This window comes from Rhinatrema bivittatum, chromosome 14 (genome assembly GCF_901001135.1).
Source record: "Rhinatrema bivittatum chromosome 14, aRhiBiv1.1, whole genome shotgun sequence".
NCBI classification, from domain to species: Eukaryota; Metazoa; Chordata; class Amphibia; order Gymnophiona; family Rhinatrematidae; genus Rhinatrema; species Rhinatrema bivittatum.
Genome location: NC_042628.1, coordinates 16572720 through 16596263, shown reverse-complemented (window position 1 = coordinate 16596263; position 23544 = coordinate 16572720). Strand labels below are relative to the sequence as shown.

Here is a 23544-nt window from a genome sequence, read left to right as displayed (position 1 = left end):
TCCTGCAATTTATTATAATCTGCTTGTGATTTAACTATTCTGAATAATTTTGTATCATCTGCAAATGTAATAATCTCACTCATCGTATTCCTTTCCAGATCATTTATAAATATATTGAAAAGCACCGGTCCAAGTACACAGATCCCTGAGGCACTCCACTGTTTACCCTTTTCCACTGAGAAAATTGGCCAATTAATCCTATTCTGATTCCTGTCTTTAACCAGCTTGTAATCCACAAAAGGAAACCGCCTCCTATCCCATGATAGACTGGAATAGCGGATCTGTATCAGTCTTCCTGAAATGTTAACATGTTCTATAACATCTTAATTTAAGCAGTCTTCATTCTGTAAAACTTCTTAATCTATTTCCTGTGTTTGTAGACACTTTTTTTTTCCCACTTTTTAACACATCAATCCATCTTGCAAATGCAGAGTCAGATTCATCTTTTCATGTTACTCAATACATTTAGTTGCTCGTACCAATGCAGTTCACAGCATCGTTTTTTTTCATGTGCTGGATATTATCGTAGACCATATTCAAAAAGACAATCTTGAGCTGTTTGTTTCTGGTCTTTTTCTGTTTGCTTAGTAGAGCATCTTTGCTCAGTGGGCAAGCAGGACAGGACAGCCAATCAAGTGGGTGATGTCATCCTATGATACTGAGATGAAAAAGCTCTCTGAGCTCAAAAAATACCCATGCAGCTGCCACTTTGGAGTCTCCTTGGTCTTTTTTTCTTCTGCTCTTGCAAAAGGACATGGTTCTGCTTTCTTTGCTTCAGCCTTCATTGAAACTTTTGCTCACGGTGTTTTCACAAGCTAATATGTGAGACTCAAAAAAATAAAATTGTAAAAATTGAATTGGCATCAGCGCTTATAATGGTGGGCTTCAAAAGATGTCCCCGATATTCCTACAAGATCTCCATGACCACTCTCCTCATTACTTGAAACCATTGCAAGTTTGGATGAGGCTTTGATGTAGGTACTAAATACATAATGGTGCTTTTAAATATACCAGAAGCTTTGGATACAATAAATCTTTAAATACTATTATCACACCTGAGTGATTTTAGGTATGATAGCTATGATATTGAAATGGTTTACTTCCTAATTGGTGAATTGTAGACTGCAGGTAAGATTGTACCTGAAGCATTTTTTGGTTATCCTGTAAAGGCAGGTATTTCTCAAGGCTCCACCTTATCGGAAACTCTATTAAATCTCTATCTTTGTCCAATATGCAATTTACAGATTTGAAAGTGGGCTACTGATTGTACACAAATGATATTCAATTTTTTGTTCCATTGACTACCATTTTGACTTCTGCCCTGGATGTAGATTCAGTATATTTAGTTGTAATAAAACAGTGGATGTTTTTAACAGGTTGGCTCTTAAATATAGGAAAAACTGAATTAATTGTCCTGAATATATTTGCCTCTGATAATATTCCCCCACATGTTTCAGTCTGAGGAATGGCAAGTCCTTTATCACAAGTAAGAAATTTGGGAGGCATGCTGGAACCTGGTCACTCCCCATGCCTGCAAGTAAAAATAATGGCGAGAAGTGCATTTTTAAATTGCACATTTAGTGAAAATTAAAGCCATATTTTAGTGATTTCTGTACTGTCCTACAAGCTTGGTTTATATTGGGGTACTGGCAGTTGTACTGAAGGCATTACAAGCTGTACAGAACATGGCTGCAAGACTGTGTTAATGGAAGCCAGACTCATGGATCATATTGCCTAGTTTTACAGTCTCTCCATTATAGTGACAAATTAAAGATCTTTATAGTAATCCACAAAGCATTAAGTGATGATATTCTGTCGGCACAATTTTGGACATCTGTAAACCTTCACAGGTGTTAAGGTCTTCAGAACATAATCTCTTAGATGTATCTTCACCATGACAAGTGCGCCTAGCTGAGACACATGCAAGAACTTTTGCGGTGATTGTGTCATGGCTCTGGAACTCTCCCTCAGAGGGTCTGAAGGCAGAAATATGCACCAGGACCTTTAGGGAAAAGTTTACTTTATTTTTCAGACATGCATTTGGAGCAGGAGATGTACAAACTCATGAATCAGGAGTTTAATTCCTTGATATTGGGCCGGTGTATCCATTGTAATATGGTGTAATGGAATATTGGAGAGAGACTTGGAGCCTTGAGGGAATTAGAGATAGCATTGCATGCATTAACATAACTTTGATTAATTTGCAAACTATTTGTGTAGATTGTCATTACATCTTTTATAATGTAGTTATGTTTTTATATTATGTATATATTGTATGCTTCCCTAAAGGCAATAACACTGGTGCATCCGCACCAACAGAATTTGGGGCACTATTCCATCTACTTCATCGAGCCCAAGAAAGAGGGAACATTCCGGTCCATACTGGACCTCAAGACCGTCAATCGCTACCTGAAGGTACCCGCTTCTGCATGGAAACCCTGCGTGCGGTCATAAGGGCGGTACAACCAGGAGAATTCCTGACCTCCCTGGATCTGTCAGAAGCCTATCTCCACATACCAATCCATCGCATCCACCAGCATTTCCTACGCTTTGCGATATTGGGCCATCACTACCAGTTCCAGGTTCTACCACTTGGGCTGGCTACGGCTCCCCGAACGTTCACCAAGATCATGGTGGTAGTAGCGGCAGCACTGAGGAAAGAGGGAATCCTCGTGCATCCATACCTGGACGATTGGTTGATCAGAGTGAAATCGCCAGAGGAAAGCCAGCAAGCAACCACCAGAGTCAAGGAACTACTGCAGAATCTTGGGTGAGTCGTCAACACACCCAAGAGCCACCTGCAGCCCTCCCAATGCCTGGAATACCTGGGAGGCCGGTTTGACACCAAAGGGAACAAAGTCACCTTTCCCCCTACAAGGAGAAGGAGATTGAAGGAACAACTATGAGCATTATTGAATTCCACTCTCCCCACGGCATGGGATTATCTCCAAGTCTTCTGACTCATGGCATCAACCATAGAAGTCGTCCCTAGTCCGATACCTGGAAAGATCGGAACCTGTACGAAAGACGGATCATCTGTTCGTTCTTCACAGTGGGAAGAAGCAAGGGGAAGCAGCCTCGCGGGCAACCATTGCCCGCTGGATCAAAGAAGTAATCAAGGCAGCCTACATAGAGGCAGGCAAGGCCCATTCTACAAGGACCCAGGCAGTGTCCTGGGCAGAAATCAAAATGCTGTCACCCGCAGAGCTTTGGGCGGCAACGTGGTCCTCCTACAACATTCCCTACTGTCTTGATGGAACCCGATGTCTCAAAACTACTCTGCCCCCCTCCGGCTACCGGCGAAGGTTCGGAACCAACTACAATGGTGGCTACAAGAAGGCCACCTGAGCAAGGGAACAAGCCTATCCTCACCGGAGTGGACTTTGCTCACCACAGACGCAAGCCTGCGGGGATGGGGAGCCCACTGCCAGGAGCTAACGGCTCAAGGGCAATGGGACGAAGAAGAGTCGGCATGGAACATAAACCGACTGGAAGCCCGAGCAGTCAGACTAGCCTGCCTACGGTTCAGCCACAGACTCCGGAGCAAATCAGTCAGTCATGTCGGACAATGCCACAACAGTGGCCTACATCAACTGCCAGGGGGCAACCAGGAGCCAGCAGGTGTCCCTGGAAATAGAACCCCTAATGTGGGCAGAATCAAACCTACAAGGGATATCAGCTGCCCAAATTGCGGGAAAAGACAAACGTTACTGCAGACTACCTCAGCAGAGAGAGTCTGGATCCAAGAAAATGGACACTGTCGACAACAGCCTTCCAGCGGATAGTAAACCACTGGGGAACACCAACCATGGACCTTCTGGCAACCGGGTCCAACACCCGGATTCCCAAGTTCTTCAGCCGAAGACGGGAACTGCTGTCCCAGGGAATCAACGCCCTCGTCCAGACCTGGCCTCAGGAGGACCTACTGTATGCCTTCCCTCCATAGCCACTACTGGGCGGAATCATCAGCAAGATAAAACACCACAGAGGGCTGGTACTTCTAGTGGCCCCGGTCTGGCCAAGAAGGCCATGGTACGTGGACATGTGAAGACTTCTGGCAGGGAACCCTCTATGCCTACCTCCACATAGGGATCTACTCCAGCAAAGACCCAACGAGATTCTCGCTTACGGTCTGGCCATTGAGAGGTCTCGCCTGAAAGAGTGGATACTCAGGGCCTGTGATAGACACACTGCTCCAAGTGCGCAAGTTCTCCACCTCCTTGGCATATATTAGAGTATGGAGAATATTTGAAGCCTGGTGTGAGGACCGCAACATCCTTCCACGGACAGTCAAAATCCCCATGATCCTGGAATTTCTGCAGGACGGTGTGAGCAAAGGGTTGCCTCTCAACTCTATCAAGCCCTGGCTGCTTCAGACCCAGGGTGGATGGCAGCAGCCTAACGGCCCACCCAGATGTCTCCCGCTTCTTAAAAGGGGTCAAGCACATTTGACCACCTCTAAAGTGGCTGATACCCCTATGGAATCTCAATCTAGTGTTAGACTTCCTAGCGGGAGCCTTGTTCAGACCAACTCACGGTCTGTCCCTACGGCTCCTGACGTTGAAGACGGCGTTCCTCGTGGCAATCTGCTCAGCCTGTCGAATCTCCGAACTTCAAGCACTATCATGCCGGGAGCCGTTCCTTAGATTCATGCCGGGATCTGTACTGCTGCACACTGTACCCTCCTTCCTGCCAAAGATGGTTTCTCACTTCCATGTAAACCAAACCATCTCGCTACCATCTCCAGATAAGCATAAGGACTTGGGAGACTCACGCCGCCTTCGCCACCTGAATGTCGGCAGACTCCTAGTCCGATACCTGGAAAGATCGGAACCTGTACGAAAGACGGATCATCTGTTCGTTCTTCACAGTGGGAAGAAGCAAGGGGAAGCAGCCTCGCGGGCAACCATTGCCCGCTGGATCAAAGAAGTAATCAAGGCAGCCTACATAGAGGCAGGCAAGGCCCATTCTACAAGGACCCAGGCAGTGTCCTGGGCAGAAATCAAAATGCTGTCACCCGCAGAGCTTTGGGCGGCAACGTGGTCCTCCATCCACACTTTCTCGAGATTCTATCTCCTGGATGTTCAGGCCAAGGAGGACACAGCATTCGCAAAGGCAGTACTAAATGGGCCACGGGCAGCTTCCCGCCTGGTTCGGGAGTAGCTTTTGTACATCCCATTGGTCCTGAGTCCATCTGCTACACGCTAGGAAATGGAGAAATTACTTACCTGATAATTTCATTTTCCTTAGTGTAGACAGATGGACTCAGCACCCCGCCCATGGCTGCCTCGCAATCAAGAAGCCCCGTGGGAACCTCCCCCCGAGTGCAACACAAGCACGGGTAAGCCAACCCTTATTTCTAGTTGACACCCATATTACCAGGTGTCTACGCTTCTCAGTTGAATGCCTTAGCGGTCTCCAGCTAGAAACCTCGTCATCCAATCCAAGTAATCAAGTTTCAAGTTAATCAAGTTAACCAAATTAATCAAAATTATCCAAACACACATATATCCATAATTGCTTTGAGGAGAAAACTGAGGAACAGAGCTTCGTGCACGGGTAGATGTAGTGCTGACGTCAGATTGAAATCTGACTCCGTCTCCAACTGCTATCAGGAGCACACTATACCCATTGGTCCTGAGTCCATCTGTCTACACTAAGGAAAATGAAATTATCAGGTAAGTAATTTCTCCAATTCCTTCATCTCTCCCATTAGTATCTATCGTAGTACGGGATGAATGCTCCACTGCTGATATAAAAATATAATACATACTTGCATGCGACTCCCAGCTTGGGAGTCCCTACTTGTGTGTGTCTGACTGATTACTGACATGCTTGTCCACAGATAAAGCATAGTTTCTTATCTGTAATAAGTGTTCTCTGTAGGCAGCAGGACAAATCAGCCATGCAATCTTGTTCTCCTCACCCAAAGAGTTGAAGATTAGCTTGATATAAGAACTGAGGAGACTCATGTGGTGACTACTGCATGGGGAAGCTCTTACATACTCAAAACAACCTTGATTTTTCTGAGCTTTGAGAGAGCTTTTCCATCTCTGTGCTGTCAAACGACATCACCCCCTTGTGTGGCTTTGTCCTGCTGTGTGTGGAAAACACCTGCCTTAGGTAGGAAATTTGGATAGAAGAGAGAACTTCCAATATTCAGAAAAAAAATCCAGATTTACTAGCTGTGGCTCATTCAGTAAAACTTATTATCTGGAGTTTGTGCACCCTGTAGACATCCTAACCCATTGTCTAAGCCTCATCCTACCTTAGTTTCAAACCAGTACAAACTATTAGGAACTCTACGCATGCAACCTCGCTTTTAGGCACCATCTTTGTTTTTGTACTCACACACTTTCTTTGAACAATTGTTTCTCAGTTTCTTTTTTAGCATATGGGGGAACACCTATTATCTGGCGTGGCCTTATCTCCACCGTTCTGGATAAAAGGTGCCGTTCTATATTCCCAATTTCCTGTATTACCTGAGTTTGGAATATGGAAAGCTTAGAGCAGCAACATAGGTAGTAGTAAAAGCTACCTTCTGTAATTTTGTACCTGCTGCAATGTTCAGAGGATTTATCTATCATCTGTAGAGTTGAAGGTATCTCATAGTCCATATAACACGCACATCTTCTGCCTTGCACAAAGTTAAACTGAACTTGTTCTCCGATTAATCTCGGTCCAAAGGTTCATGATTAACTTAGGTCATGCTCCCATTCTTAGCTGAATTTCTTACAAGGAAACTAGCTTTATAAGATTCTAGCGTTAGCTGTTCTTCACCCCCTAATAGTGTTGACCCATTTATCCATCCAGTTTCATTCAGATTTGTTCCACAGATGATAGAGCAAAAGTTAAGAGAGAAAGTTTATCCTTATGTTGCTGAAATGACTCAGAAGAAGAGGAAACTGTTTTCTTGTTATAGGGCCTAGGCCAGTTTTGGCTTAACCATACATTTACATGGAAAATTAAGTAGCAAAATGTAAGAGATTTTATCAATCTGCACTGTTGATCTTGGTTTTCAGCACTAGGTCTGTCAATGCTTCTGCTCTTGCTTCCTCACTTTCTTCCTTCTGCATCTGCCTCTAGGGAAGTTTGAGTTTGAAATCCTCTCTAAAATAATATGACAGCTATGCAGTGCTATTTCTTTTGTATTTCTTGGATTTTAAACTTAGATCTTCCTGCTTTTCTCTGTTGACTGATATGCACTGAGTTATTATCGTTGAATGATTTCATTTTCATTGCTGTGCGTTTAGCAAGAAGTATATCTTGGAGTTGTTAAAAACGTATAAGTAATAATGAAGAAATGCTGTTCCCCCCACAGCCTATGCCAGGCTGAGGAGTGGAACCTGAGTTAGGACTTGGTTCTCTCTTCCTTGATGTGCACAGTTATACATGATTGTGTGTTAAAGGGGCACAGCATTTGGAGGTTTTGCGAGAGTTGGGTAGCTCATGCTGCTATGCTAGGAAGCCTGCCCACTGGATGTGTGTTGGAAAATCATGGTGATAAATACCCTTTTGTATGTAAAATTATTTGGTGGTTTCTTGGTTTGCTGGTTAACACAAGTCTGCCTCAGTGTTATAAATTCCATCTCGCAGGTAAAATAGCTGTATTGTTTCATACCAATATTTTCTCATGAGTTCCCTGCAGAGGGGTTAGACGTTTGTTTTACATCATTACTGTCTCGTCACATCTTCCTGTGCAAAGTTTTTAGTTAACACAACTTTTCTGCTCCTCTGCCACTCACTATTCATGTTGATGCACACTGTTAATATAATCATGCAGAACTGACCTACAGTGTCGTCTACGAACTAATTACAAAAGAAAATACCCTTAGAAGGAAAGCATTAGATGCCCTCTAAGAATCCTTATTTGAGACATGAAACTTGATGAGTTGAAGACTCTGTATTAAGCTCTAGAACTCTACTAATAATAACCTTGTTGACTAATTTGAACTAAGTAATGCATGTAGTTGCTGCTTCTTTTCAAGTGACTCTAGGTTGCACTCAACACATGAAAGTGATGAGTTTTATATTTTGTTTTATAGGGTGACCTAAAAGCTTATTTGTGTAACGATGAAGAGCAGATTAATGGTGATTCTGAAGTCCTGTTGTTGCAGAGGATGGCCTGTGAGATCGCTGCAGGACTTGCTGTGATGCATAAGCATAATTTTGTGCACAGGTTTGTTCACCAAATTTGGGCATTACATATCTTATCTTTTTTCGATATTGTGTAGACTTCTAGATTGTTTAACAAAATAGATAATTAATTTTTTGTGGGTGAATATTCTGCACTTGGTAATTATGTACCCTTTGAGTTTCCAGCTCAGTTGGAACCAGGATCGGGAACTGCCACCATGATTCTTCATTTGCAACTATCCACAGATTGTTTTTTCTTTTGCTTTAGTCCTATCACTGCAGTGCGTCCTTGGTCAGGGACTATGCATCAGGGCTCCTTCCACAGTCCAGCAATCATGGACCCTAAATGTGACCACTAAGTTTTGCCATTACACAATAATTACAACTCCCTCCCCACTAGGGGCTGTGCTCATTGGCTCGGCGATATTCCCAGCCCTGGCCAACAAGGGAAGTGGAAGACCTGAGCCGGAAACCAAACCTAGGTCCCTCAGCACAGCACTGTCATTGAGCCCACTAGGCTGGCTTCAAACTCTTTATTTTAATAATGTCTGAGTAACAGTTGAGTAGTAGCATGCAAATATTATGCCTGCCAAATCTTTGAAAATGGAAAAACATTGCGTTTGGTGGCTTGATAGGCGTAACATGTGTTTCTAGTGCTAGTAGAAGACTGAGTGTTCTTTGACAGTCTTGGTCCTTAGAGCAGTTTTAAGGAATCTTGAGGTCATAAATGGGAGATCTGTCCCTTCAAACATCTTCCAGATTTTCACCTCAAGAGGTTTATAGGGCTGCTAAAACTGCTGAAACAGTCTTCTATATTAATATGAAACTTAGTCCTGATAGTTTCAGGACTCGACCTCTAGGGTTTGGAGGACTCTGAGTGCTTTGAGATAAGATCTGTCAGCTTGATATTTCACTGTATATGGAAGGTCCCTGAATTCCACATGACTAAACAATCACTTTCTACATCTTCTGCGATCAAATCAGTTAAATATACAAAAAAAGTATTGCTTTGAGCATGATACATTTTGCATCTCTTTACTGAAAAGATACTGTATGTCCGTAAATCTAGTTGACGTGTGATTTTTGTTTCAGAGCATAGCTGTGTGGAAGGAATGTGACAGGACATGAAAAGTGGACTGGCTAGTCCATCTAATTTTTTTTTTTTTCAGGGGGTGGGGTGAGGGGGAAATGATTTTGGCAGCGTTATGATTATCTTTTTTTTTTCAGTTGTTTTTGTGTTTGCTTAATAAAACTTAATAAAACTGATCACAAAATGTCTTGTACAGCAGCAGTAATTAAAAAGTCTTCCAACCATTTAAACAAATCATAGTTTTTGCCTGTAGTAAACTCCCCCTCAGTTCCAGAGACCTCCCCCTCCCAATACCTCAACTGAATCCGGTCTAGCTAAGTCTCACCTTTGTATTTAATCTCAAAATATTTTATTAGATCTTCAGATTTCTATAATACAATGGGTGTGACCATAATTTTATTTTAAAATGTCCTTACCTGAATGTGATCTTCAATTGTTTGTGCTATTTTCATATTACTTACTGTATATTCACATAATATCTGCACAGGATTAACACAGTGATCGCAATGTATTCAGTTTGTTAAGGCTTCCTGTCTGAACCTAAAAGGGGAATGAGGAAAGGAGGTGCAGGAGGGAGGGGCTGCCTTTGGGAACAGAGAGTGAATATTGCTCTTTTTCACTCTCAGTGCTGTGTGCTCCCTGCCTGTTTCCCAGATGGAAGGGAGACCAAATAGACTGGGAATCTCCTCCAGAACATTTAGGAGTCTCGGGCTGCCTGGTGTACTCTGTAGGCTTTCATACCTTCTCTGCCCATGTCCACCTGCAGCACCTCCGGGCTAGTAATCTTCAGTGTGTGGCTTAAAACCCAAATATGGACGGTTAGCTTTATTCACTTAGCAAGTGATGTAAAGTGGGCCATGAGTGTAAAAGAATCTGTTCCTCAGCTTACCTCATCTATTCTACATGCTGAGGAAGATAGGCACTATTGAATTACACAACTCTCATAAATTGTTGGGTGCCATCTGTTAGCGAACATGATGATTCCGCACTTTACTGTTGAGGCTCATTTTACATTGGACTTTGCTGTGGGCTCTAATAGTCAGTGTCAGAATTGGTAAGGCAGAGGATTTTTAAGCCCATTCATGCACTGGTGCTATTGCACAGTAAGGCCATAGGAACTGCTGACATGATTTATGGAAGTCTACAAAGTCAGGAAAATGTCAGCTTTGTCTGGAGCACGTTCCCATTCCTATTATCCTTCCACCTTCCTGAAGGTGGAACTTGGAAGTGAAATGTTTCTAAATTCCACGTTGCATAGAATCTTTCTTGTGCAGATGTTTCTCCGTGTTTTGCCAACATTGTCTAAGGGAATGTCTTTTGCTGAGGAAGTTGAAGGGGGAAGATGCATTGTGTTTTTGTAATCAGATGTTTAACACATTGTGTTTTGTTTTGTTTTTTTAAGTGAATGCAAACTTCTCTAATGTTTTGAAAAATGTATTTGTGAACAGATAAGTGGGGAAGTTATTTGCAATAGCTTATAAGAAATATACAAAACTACAATCTTAGCATACATTTGTAAACCATCTTGTTTTAATTTTGAAACTCTTCATTGTGTGCTGTTTGGTGTTCTTAAGTTCAGGTATATTTTTCTGTAGACTTAGGGGGTCATTTTCAATAGCTTTCGCACGCGAAAAGGGACTTTTCACGTGCGATAGGGTGATCGGGGCGGAGTTGGCCCCGGAAGAGGAGGAGTCGGGGCTGCACCGGGGCCTACGCCGCGGAGACATCGCTGGCGGCGAAAGGAAAGGACCCTTATCGCCGCCAGTTTTGCTCCAAATAACTACACCTTTTATGGTGTAGTTATTCAGTGCGAAAGCCGGCAGCCAGCGCACCGCAGTGGTGCGCTGGCTGCCGGCTTTCGAGGCCCGCCCCCCCCGCTTCGCCTCTCCCCCCGGTACCGCGTGATTCACTATTTTCTGCGAGAATAGTGAATCCAGGCCTTAGTGATTTATATAGATAACTTATGGTGTGGTATGGAAGCTGTTTGTGGTTGAAATTGATCTCAGTATGCGAGCTATCAGTTGTGGTGAATATCTGCTTTACAAAACAGAAAATAAAAAGGTGTTGAGGTAATGGTTCTATAGGTCCTATGAAACCACTGCGAAACATGGTAGCCGGATCTGCGGAACGCATAGTGCAATTGTTTATCTCTGGTAACAATATCCTGATGCTGTCCGAGTATGTGATAAAGCTCCAGCATCAGTGATTTTGTTGTTGGTGGTAAATTCAAGCAGCCTAAAACTGTGTTCTGATAGAAACTTCTATGAAGGAAATGCGATGTAGAGCCTGCCATGCTTTTTTTTTTTTTTTTTTTTTCACCCCCTTATTTGAGTACTTTTAGTTCATGACTAGCGTTGTGAAACTGTACTGGTTGTGACCATGTTGGCTAATTATACAGAAGCAATTCTTGACTTCCATTTACCTTAGATCTTTGACTAGTCCAACAAAAGGTAAGCATGTGGATCATGGATCCAGCCTGAGTGCCTCAGTTGGCATCACAGTTTTGGACATAGGCCTATAGGTTGACTTTTAGTCAGCTGATTAAAAGTAGAGTTGGGGATTTTTATTTTTGCAAAATACATGACATGTTTACATTTCTGAGTATTATTTGAATGGTGTCCTGTGTGCCATGGAAAAAGAAACGGAGAGCGTGGTATTTTTCATATATTTCCTGTAATAAGAATGAAGACCACAGGGTGTTAGTTCTACCCATTTGGACAAAAAAAAACTTCAGGCTTAAACATTTTGGATTTGAGGGGGAGCCTGTAGTCAGCCTCTCCTTGTCTTGATCCCCAAATATGAATTGGTAGCCACCTTTTTTTTTTTTTTTTTTTTGAGATCCAGTTCATGACAAAAAAGGTATGGGAAAGGAAAATATATGCTGTGCTGTATTCATTTTTTTTTTTTTTTTGTTAAATTAAGAGGGAATATGTGTTTTGTTTTGTTTTTCCCTGAAGTCTCCTTACTTCATGATGCCTATGTGAAGCAGAATATCAAATATGACTGAGTAGGAGTTATTTGGAGGCAAATTTGGAATTTTTCTAGAATAGGAGGCATTTCTGTTTTAATGATTATTCAGCCAGACAGATTCAATTTTAAAAACCTCTAATTGCCCTTAGACAGGAAAGCAAGCACAGCTTTTGGTAATTCCTCCCTTATTTATTTGAAATTTTTTGTATATCGCTTCTTCACTAGAGGTAGATCGAAGCCCTTCTAACTGAAATAAGCAGAATAAAAATAAACCGCTTGCTGGATCCATAAGCCCTTGAACTCTTTTCTTACTGGTGTGGATTTAAAAACATATCAGCCTGATCTCCAAGTTTGAAAATGTGCTGGCGTACAGTAAGAGTTGGGATGAGCCTGGCAGGGATTTTTAGAATTAGAACTGTATCCACCAAAGCAGTAGGAGTGCACAAACGTTTCTCCTGCTTGTTATCTGTGGAAAATATCTTTGAAAGCAGGGACAACAGAATTGCTGGTAATTCTCTAAAACAGTACATTGCAAATCTTCCACTTTCAGTACTCTGAATGCCATAGGATTTGATATTTAATTCTTCTATGTTGAAGTATAAAAAATGTATAGTTTGGTCTATTCTTTCAGTATAATGGTCCCGCTTGATAGCAAATAGGCAGGTGGTCATCAGTTCTGATGCTTCACAATTAATTTTCAGTTGTCTCTTGCCATTTTTTTTCTTCTGTAAGAGCTATGAAATTGGCCTACATTCGTGTGTTCAAAGTCAGCCATTTGTGGTTTACTTCCACCTTAAAGCAGAAGGGTGAAATAGCTAGTTTTATATCAACAGAAGAGTATTTTAACCACTTACAGGTTAATTTTAAAAGCCTGGCGTGCATCAACAAACTCAAGTCGGGCTGGTGTGCATCGAGCAGATTTTAAAAGCTGCCTGTGTACTCGTGTATCTCCCACTAGGCTCACACATGAGTTCTGAAAAGGGGGCGAGGCCTGGGGGTTCCTGGTTTGCACTTAAATACATGCATGTGCTGGGGCCCCTGCTGAATAACTTAAGTGTTTTTTTGTTTTATGACTTACATGCCATCCATAGCAGAAGTAAACACATAAGTGGGGTGTTTAAAAGATCGAGGCTAACAGGGGAGAAGGGAAGCTATTAAACCAGGGGTGTTTGGAAGTCCTATTCCTGAGCTAGGAACGAACTAGTAAAACTGGTAACGGTGTCAGAATGCCTGTCTTTTAAAATCCCCCCACTTCAACACGGTAGAAGCAGCATTTGCGTACATAGGCACACATCCATTTAAAATTGCTTGCACATGTGTGCGCATTCAGGCTATTTTATAACGTGCGCATATGTTATAACATGGCCGTGTCCCTGGGCGCAGGCCGATAAACAAGCGTACGGGTGCACGTTCAAAAGTTACTGTCATAGGCTTCAATGCTATGAATTGGTATGCAAAATATTATTCACATGATTAAATTTCCATTGAGCAAAACTAAGCATCTCCTGAGTAACTTTTATGCTGCATGAGAGGGATTGCAGTGGGGGGTTTTCTGTAAATGTTAGAAATTTCTAGACAGCCTTCTCAGGTTTTCTAGGGTGTCCAAAGCCAAAGTGCCATACAGAGATACAATAAAAACATAATTACAAAATTCACATTTCAAAAATCCAAATAAAAATAATAAAAACAAAATAAATGTAAATAAAAATCCATAATAAAACAAATGAAAACTAGACACTTAAACAAATTTTAAAAGCCTGCTGGGGATGCATGAACAAGTTGGACTTGCACACATTGAGCAGATATTAAAAGCTGGCAAGATGCACGCATATCACCCACTGTGCGCACACCTACACAGTTTTCAAAAAGGACGGGGCATGGGCATTTTGAGGTGTGAACGAGATGTGCATGTAAATACTGATGCAACCCGGCACGCAAAGAGGCCCCCTGCCGTGTAACTTTATTTCTGCTATGGAGGACGTGTAAGTTAAAATAAAGAAAAAAGGCAGATGATAGATTTTGAAGGTTGGGAATAACTGGGGGGGGGGGGGGCGTGAAGGCTATTAAACTAGGGAGTTTGGAGGACCTATCTCTTAATTGGGCGAATTGAGGACAAGCTAGTAAAACTGGGAATAACATCGGCACACACCACTTTTAAAATTCCCCAATGTATGCAATGGAAGTGGCATTTTTGTGCACATGAGCATGTGGGCAGACTATTTTATAACTTGCACACATATACGTGTGCAAGTTATAAAATAGCCACATTCCTAGGTGCAGGCCAAAGCACACCCACACATATGCGCCTGCTCGCCAGATTGAAAGTTACCATTTGCTTGTCTTGGATATTTTACAGCACAGAGGCAAAAAGGAAGTTGAGTATGCAGGGGGTAATTGTCAAAACTATTTACCCAGCTGAGTTTGCACCCTCTGCCCAGTTAAAAGTACGCACCGGCTTCTGCAGCATGCTTGTTTGTAGCTATATTGTGCGCACTTCTGGAAGACAAATGTATGTGTGCATACTCTTACTCCCGTGACCTGAGCCTGTCCATAGGAGTCTCTCTCTTTCACCCGGCTGAAAGTGCACATGTTATGGAAGCCCATGCGTACCCTTACTCGGGCAGAGGGGAGCAATTTTCAGACAGGCTAGTTTGTCTGGATTGATTGCTTTGAAAACTGCCCTCCCGATGTAAAGCTACAGGTTCCCAGACTCTACGGGACCTGTTACTGGTGCTTTGCGAAATAGAAAAGAGTGTTATGGTCCTTCAAACAGGAAAGTCAGAAATCGCAAGGGGGGGTGGGGGGGGGGGACAGTGAGGCTGCAGTGTTTGTGTGAATATATTTTAAATGTGCAGTGGTAAAACGTTTGCTGTGAATTTGTTGTTGCTGCTCACTGAATCCCACATGGAATGTCGTGGCGCTCCATTCGTAAAATGCTGCGGGGGCCCTCCCAAGAGGTCTGGGGGAGAGGGGTTCATGGAGCGACTTGAACACTTCAAGCAGAACTAACGTCATTTTTACTGTAACTGGTTTAGCGAAGGTTTCCTGTGCCATCTTCATGGTGCAAGTATTTTCCCTCTTGAGTTGTTGTTGTTGCAAGGAGCTGCAGTGAGGGGCAGTGCTGCCAGAATCGAATTCCATTCTGGGGATACTCTTGCATTAGCCAAACCATCGATTGATTTGTCTGAGCGCTTGCTCTGAACCATCTTTTTCCTCCTTGCTTCTGCTCTCAATACTGTACCCTCTTTGTTTTCCAGTGACTTAGCCTTACGGAATTGTTTTCTTACATCTGATTTAACTGTAAAAATCGGAGATTACGGAATAGGAGTCAGTAGGTGTAAGGTAAGTTGCTGTGTTATATGCATGCTTCACGTATATATTATGACTAGACACTAACAAAGATGGGACTATTCCAGTGCTTGCCTGTGATCATCCATTATAGGACTCTTTATTTCTTTTCATTTCTGTATCCTGTAAATTGAATTGTTAGCTCACATGTATTAATCTGGTAATGTTTAAAGCCTTTTCTGAAAAAATAAGAAAAAAAAATCTAAAAATTGAGCTTGCCATAGAATTTCTTACATATTCTCATTTCTAAAATACATTTGTAATATATTCTGAGAACAGCAGTGGTGGTTTTCTGCCAGATCATACTAGGTTGCTGACCTAGAGCCTTTTGGGACTTGCTTTCTTTTCTCCCATTGTAGCTGAAGGTGGAGGCTGCCATTTAAGAAAATTACCACTGCAGAACAGGTTGATTTAATTAGTTAGCCTTGTACTGTTTTGACTTATATGCTGCTCCCTACTGAGCGGTAATGCAAAATGCTTACTATTTTTATGTATTTTTGATGTGGTCCATGCTGAACATTATGGATTCATGGAATACAAAATGTGTAATAAGTGCCTCTAAGAGGGGGGTCCTATGCGTACCTGCAGACATGTCCTGGAAAGTAGGCTCCGATAGTTCTTATTGGATCTTTGAATTAAGATGTGAAAACTGGTGTACAGTATTGCTTGGTTTAGACTTGACTCCGTACCATGAGGTTTATGGTATAGCTTAAGGGATTCTTAACAGACTTGTAACTAGATTGGGTTTTAAAAATCTCAAGCCTGATTGTTAAAATTACAACATCAATCCCATACCTGACTTTACAGATAACATTATCAGATCAGATAACTTTAAATTTGGATTTTGTAAGCAAACAAGTTGGAATCCCAAAAGAATGGATGGACAAAACTCAGTGTACTATTGTACTTAGAAGTAAAGGGTTTTTCATTACAGGCCTAAAACAAAAGTTCTTTTAAAAATAGGAATCCATGTACATGTTGTAGACCTAATACTTTGCAGTGTAAAACTGCCAGGAAAAACTTACATTTGGAAACTACCAAAAAGCAAAATATATTTTTGGCTTGTATTGTTTGATGTGTAAAATAGTAATGCTTTTCCATCAAACTACAGGAGGACTACGTGGAGACAGATGAGAAGAAATTAATTCCACTTCGATGGACTGCACCCGAACTGGTGACAAGCTTTCAAGACAAATTGGTGGTAGCAGTCCAGACAAAGCCTAGCAATATTTGGTGAGTAACAAATTACAAAATGTGAATGCGTGATGGGATGCTTTTTAATGCTTATTGCAGGCTTTGCCAAGTCCTGTCCTTGAGAACCACAAACAGACCTGGTTTTCAGGATATTCACAGTGAAATATGCATGATTGACAAACAGTGGATATCCTGAAAACCAGGCCCGTTTGTGGCTCTCAAGGACAGAGGAGTTGGCGATCCCTGCAGAGTCTGACTTGTTCCAGTTTCCAGTTCAGTTGTTGTCTGCACATTTCTATTTATACTATATAGTCTTTTTATTCTGTATTTTTTTTCACTTTTTATTTAGAAGCATTTTTTAATGCAAACATATAAAAGAGGAAGTTCAAGTATAGAAACAATATTAACAAAAAATAATTACTCCAGAAGAATTCTCAATTCAAACTCCAGTCCACAATGGTAAGGGGTAGAAGAAAAACCCAAAGAAGTAAATATGAAGAATTTAGACAAAGGCTGCTGTAGACACCTATTCCTAAATACGAGAATAAAGGAGCTTATTGTCCACTGGCAAAGGTACTAGTTCTGTCAAGACAAGGCTTGTCTTTCACTATTAAGCTGAGTCAGTGGAGCTGGATCATAAAAAAATAAAAATGCTTCACTCCAGCTAACTTAATACATTTACAGGGGAAAATTAACCAAAAAAGCCCCCTGATTGTTGTAACCTGATCTTAGGAGAAAACTCTTCCTCCTAAGTTGGGTAAATTAGCTGCATCAGGAAACATAGCAACTTTTCAGTCCCGCCCTCTCCTCTTCAGACTCCTCCCCTCCTACCTCTGGCTCTGAGGTCATCTGCCAGTTCTTCTGCCAGTATCCACCGTTTGTTGTTTCTGTGCCTCCAATGTACTTTCTCTTGTGCAGGTGGCGCCTGGGAATCCCCACCAGCTGTTTTGTTCCTGATGCTTTTTTTTTTTTTTTTTTTGCTTTTTGTTTTGGTGGGGCCTGGGAATACCCCCTCCCCCCACCCCCAGCCTTTTGGTTGCAGCTGCCCTGCAATTTGGAAGTTGACGTTCCTCCCTCCCTCTCCTCCGGGTGAGGTCATTATGTCGCACATGCTCAGATGTGACACAATGCTTACTCAGAGCACCTAATATTTTTATAATAGAGAGAGGTATGGGGGAGGATAGAGAGCAGGGGCGCAAGGCTGTAAGGTTCACCTATTAGGGGTGCCTAATACCCTAGTACCAGCCTCTGTGTAAAATATCCTGGTGATCAGTTCAAAGTCTCTGACCGGGACTTGTCTCCCCCACAGAGTTTACATTGTTTGTATTTTCTTGTCACTTATTCTTTATTGATTTTTCTTTTAAAATTTGCATGTCAACAGCAGAATTTTGTTGGCTGATTTGAATTTTTCTGGTGCATAGTTAATTCCCCATAGTTATACCCACCAGCTTTGAGGCTTTCATTTCATTTTATTAATATTTACATACTGCCAACAAAGGTGGTGAACAAGCTGAATATACATAATAAAAAAAACAAACCCAAATAAGACAAAAGACATCATGTAGCTGCTTCAAACAACAAACAAAACTTCAGAGCTTCATAACACAGGTAATTCCACTCACAATGAACAAGCCAGGTGAAGTAGATGAGTTTTTAACTTTGCTTTAAATGTCTTCGCTCATTACTCGCAATTCATAAGGGAGCGAGTTCCAGAATGCCGGAGCAGCAATCGAGAATGCATGTTCTCTTGTCTCGGTCAGCCGAGCCTGACAAATTGGAATTTCCTTCAGTCCTCTCTTACAAGTGTAATGCCTGTGTAGGATTGTAAATTCACAGGAGGACATTCACCCATGGACAAGAATCTTTGTATTGGGGTTGAACTATTTAATGGTTTCAAAATTCAAAGAATATGCTTTTAAGTATATTTTGGGAGTAGATTACTTCAATTTTTCATGGGAACAATCCAGCAGGTAACCACTCCTCCTCCCCACAAATTGAACCTCTGGTCCATTGTTGGCACTGCGGTGAAGAAATGTTCCCAATTTTCCCACAGAAATTTGGTTGCCTTGCTGTAATCTCACTGCACCTGTAAATGATGAACAGATATTCAAAGTTATTGTTAGGAAAAAAGTGAAGTCCATTAATGGTTCCGTTAGAATCCAGGAGGGGTTTGGAGGGGAGATTTGGGGGTGGAGGAGGCTGCACAGAGCTCTGCCGGTGGGTTAATTTCAGCTGTGATGAATGAAATTAATCCGGTGGTAATTGTTAGTTGGTGTTTTAATTTTACACAGTCTGTAAATATTTACTGCTCAAAAATATCTTTAAAGTGGAAACTTGTTTGTTTGTATAATGTATGCTATCTTCCATCCAAACAGGATCCTGAGCTTTTATTAGTTACTTAATTTAGAAACTTACATACAGGTAGTTTCTAAAAAAAAAAAAAAGAGATCGCAAACCTGTTTAAAGTCTCAGGGTAGGATGTAAGCTTGCATTTCATATCAGGAACATGGTAAGGACTTAAGATAATGCTAAGGCGCTTGTCTTGTTGAGTTGGATCACTGACTAGTAATGAGAACCATTTGATTGCTTATAGGAGCACTTTGCTGGCCAGGTTCAAATGCTACGTGTGTTTGTATTGAATTAAAATATACCATTAAAATATGGCGCTGTAAACTCTTGGGAGACATAAATGATTTTTAAGTTGGTGATTTATTTTCTGTGAAATTTGAATACTGGTACAGATCAAAAGAACATTTTTGTATTCTATGTCTAGCTGTGTTATCATTCTTAAATAGTTGTACACTCCTATAGCCAATTTTCAGTAAAATCGAGCATGGGGCTAAGTGGTAGCAGAGTGTACAGCACCCAGCAGAAAGCCATAGTATTTTGGAGCGAATGAGCAACAGAGAAGGGCAAAAAAAAAAAAATTCAAACCATAGATTGAGTTAAAAACCTTGTTTATATTGGGGATTTATTTAGACATCTTTGTTCAGTTTTGGTAGATTGGATTATTGTGATCCAATGAAGGCTCTGCATGGGAAAATCCACAGATTAGGAGAGGAGGTTTGGATTGTGGTCAGTGGTTGTGTATTTTTAGCTCATCCCATTGCCAGCATAATCTGTAAGGTTGGTCACACTGCAGTTCTTGGTGAGCCCTTGTGCCTTATGCAGGTGAAGCTTTTTAACTTTTAAATATTTCTTTTCTCGTCTTTCTGCTACTGCTACAGCAGTTCAGAATGAGTTTGTTCCCACCCTCTGCTGATGGAGGCAGAGTATTGGTTTCCCTTTCAATATGACATCACTTCTACTAATACTATGCACGAACTTGATATGCTTCCAGTTGATGAGCAGACTTTCCTCATAGCAGAGGTTTCGGTTGAGCATATTGATATTTTTACAAGCCTATATTAAGAAGAAAAATCTGTTGGCTTTCCTTAGTCTTTCTGCAGCTCAGTCTCTCCAGAGGCTTTCCCTTCATTTGACTCTGAAGGAAGATCTGTATTAACTATAAAAAAAAAAAAAAAAAAAAAATATCCAAAATGAAATAAAATTGCCTTAGACAAACCTCTGGTAAGGTAAGAGTCCACAAAAGCTTTAATTCTTCGAATAAGAATTTTTTAAATTTTGCTGCAGTCTCGGAGGAGCTTTAATCTTAAAGTGAGTATAGATCATTTCAGCCTGCGATGTCTATTTAAAGACTGCCGCTGCGGGGCCCATGGCAGTACACGCGCTGCATCAGATAGCATGGGCTGCGTCAAGGGGCTAAGGGCTAGACTTTAAAGCAAGGAGGCCCTTGAAGCTTCATGTTAGCATGAGAACATGACCCAGTTCGAATGGGTGGAAGAGAATTTCCTCTTCCTCTCAGCATTGCTCATAATATCCAAAGCCAAAATAGACTGGATCTGGGAGAGGGGAAGTTGAGCCCTTCCATAAGGTAGCGGATCAGTGAGGGCACCTGGCTGCAGACCTGGACAAATGCCAAGGCCAATATATTCTTCAGTCAACAAATGGAGACAGGATAGATGCACTCCTGTATCCATGGCCAAGGCTCAGCCTCCAGCACGTCTTTCCACTATGGTCTCTGATACTCAGGGGTGATTTAAAAAGAAAAGATAAGACTATCCGTCCCTAGTGATCCTGGTAGCTGCAGACTGGCCAATGAAGCCTTGCTACACAGACTTCATAAGCTTACCGAGCAGAACACTGCTCTGGCAAGGGCCAGTCGCAATGAATGACCCGTCTCCATGCTGTCTTACAAGTGTGCCCTTTCGAGGGCCAGAATGTGTAAGGAAGAGGGTATTCCTTGGTAGTAATCTCGACCATGCTGAAAAGCACGTAAGACTTCTACTTCCTTAGCTTACATCAGGATTTGGCAAGTATTTGAGGAGTTCGGGGACCATGCTGCTTCCTCATGAAAGTCGGGCAATCTGCAAATATTAAACTTCCTGCAGGCAGGTCTGGACAAGGGCATCGCCCTCAATTCCCTGAAGGTGCAGGTTGCAGCTATAGCACACTTCAGGTGTTGATCTAAAGGCACCCCATTAGCAGTGCACCTGGGTATAATATGGTTTCTAAAAGGAATGAAACATATTCAGCCATCCTTCAGACCTATAATCCTGCAATTGGATCATAACATGCTCTTAAGGGCCTCGGTTAGGTCTCCCTTTAAGCCAATAAAGCAAGCATCCATATAAAGGATCTATCTGTAAAGGCCACCTTTTTAGTAGCTATCTGCTCTGCTAGGTGTATTTCTGAGCTACAGGCTCCTTTATATAGGGACCCTTATTTGGTTATTTCTCCAGACGAGGTCACCTTTTATCCAATACCTTCCTCCTTACCCTCTTCATGTAAACCAGTTGGTTTCACTTCCTGCCTTCGTAGCAGTGACTGTCAAGGGAAAAATTGGAGCCTGCATCTGCTGGATGTGGCATTTACTTCTGAAGTACCTAAAGGTGACAAAATCCTTTAGAAAAACAAATTGTTTGTGGTGGTGTTGGCCTCCAAAGCCACTATAGCTAGATGGATAAAAGATGTGATAGTTTTAGCTTCTCTGCTATTAGGCAAGCAGGTGCTAGTGGTGCTCTGGATCCACTTTATAAGGGCTCAAGCATCATCGTAGGCAGAGGCATCTTCAGCCTCCCTGGAAGAAATGTGTAAGGCAGTCACATTTCCATTAGAAAATACTATAAATTGGATGTGCAGGCCAAGGCAGACTTAGCCTTTTTAATGGTATTCCTTAAGAAGGCCCTGTCTTCCTTCTTCCCCAGTAAGGAGATTTGGTAATTCCTATATGGAAGGATTGGGTCAAGCAGGAAGAAAAGGAAGGTGAATTTTATTCTTACCTGGAAATTTTCTTTCTTTCCTTGATTCCAGCTAGACCAGTCTAGAAACCCACCTGGGCATACGGGTTAGTGGGAGACAATATCACTGTTTTAAGGCGCATTCTCATACTTCAACCTTTTTTTCCTTTCTTCTGGCATCACTTGCAATGGTTTTATGGACCCTATTGACAAATTTGTGCTTTGGCAGCAGGCTAGGACCACTCCTTCCTTATAGCCCAGAGTGAGGTCCTAAAACAATTCCTGTTTTAGGACCTCTGTCAGCTCTGGAAGGGGACATTCCATATGTAAGGACTGGTCTAGCAGGAATCAAGGAGAGAAAATTATCAGGTAAGAATAAATTTCACCATTTAGACCAAAAGGTGAGAGAGCATAGACTGCATTTTAAACTACAGTTGAGACTATTTTAAAATGTTTTCATTATTGCATGATTTATAAGGATCCAGTAAATATTCTAACTTTTTTCTTTTTCCTTTTACTAGGTCTCTTGGTGTGACATTATGGGAACTTTTTGACAAAGGTGCCCAACCTTATTCACACTTGTCTGATAGAGAAGTCCTAGCCCATGTTATAAAAGAAAACCAAGTCAAACTTCCTAAACCGCAGCTGGAGCAGCCATATTCTGACAGATGGTAATTTTTTATTTGACTATCTACAGTATCTCTCTAGATATAGATATGAAAGGCTTGTGTCTGTGTTTGGCCACCAGGTGGCACCTGGAGCAGTAGAAGGTGCATGATGCAAAGACAATATACTGTATGTCAGGCTCCCACACACACACTCACGCAGGAAGAGATGCACAGACGGGCACCCAGACACACTTATTGACCAGACAACCTGTGCAACTCCGGCTACTGTTCACCTGTACACGCTGTCTGCTAAGCCCCCTCTCTCATTCTCACACACAGGGGACAGGCAGGCATAGGCTTGCACACACTAGTTCTCACATGCACACAGGTTCAAACATGCACGCATAGGCACTCATACAGGGCCCCCAAACACAGGCGCAGTCTCTCGCTCGCTCGCTTCCCCAAGCACACAGGCTGTTATAGAACAGACTACCCAAGCAACTCTGGGCACTTTTCATTAGTATAGAATATAACTAATTTTGATTACAGTTACTGCATTTTACTTACATTTAAAGAAGTGTCATGTGGCCAAAACTAAGGCAAGTGATAAATTCCTCTGCCTTAAAAGTGAATCCCACTAATTACTCCAACTGAACTGTTCAAAAAACTTTAAAAGATCTGCATTTCTCCAACAAATTATTATGGGTGGAAAGTGGAAGTTTCATACAAGGCAGCCCTTGACTCAACCTGAGTTCAGGTGCCGATTTTTAATCATCAAAACCACCTAACCACTCTGCAGTCCAAACTTTTAATCACCAAATATTTTTTATATATATTTTTTGAAGAAAACATTTATTTAAAAAAGTTTTATCTATATATTAAATAAACTTAACTGAAC

General features: G+C 41.8%; 1 protein-coding gene across 1 annotated transcript in view; it reads left to right on the top strand.

The window, feature by feature from the left end:
• The window catches only part of LMTK2 (lemur tyrosine kinase 2), a 95152-nt gene that overhangs the window by 51921 nt on the left and 19687 nt on the right, over window positions 1-23544 (top strand). Inside the window, exons 7-10 of the mRNA XM_029576435.1 lie at window positions 8046-8179; window positions 15454-15538; window positions 16656-16777; window positions 22560-22709. Of these exons, the coding sequence (XP_029432295.1) occupies window positions 8046-8179; window positions 15454-15538; window positions 16656-16777; window positions 22560-22709 (491 nt within the window). The remainder of the gene's footprint in view (window positions 1-8045; window positions 8180-15453; window positions 15539-16655; window positions 16778-22559; window positions 22710-23544) is intronic.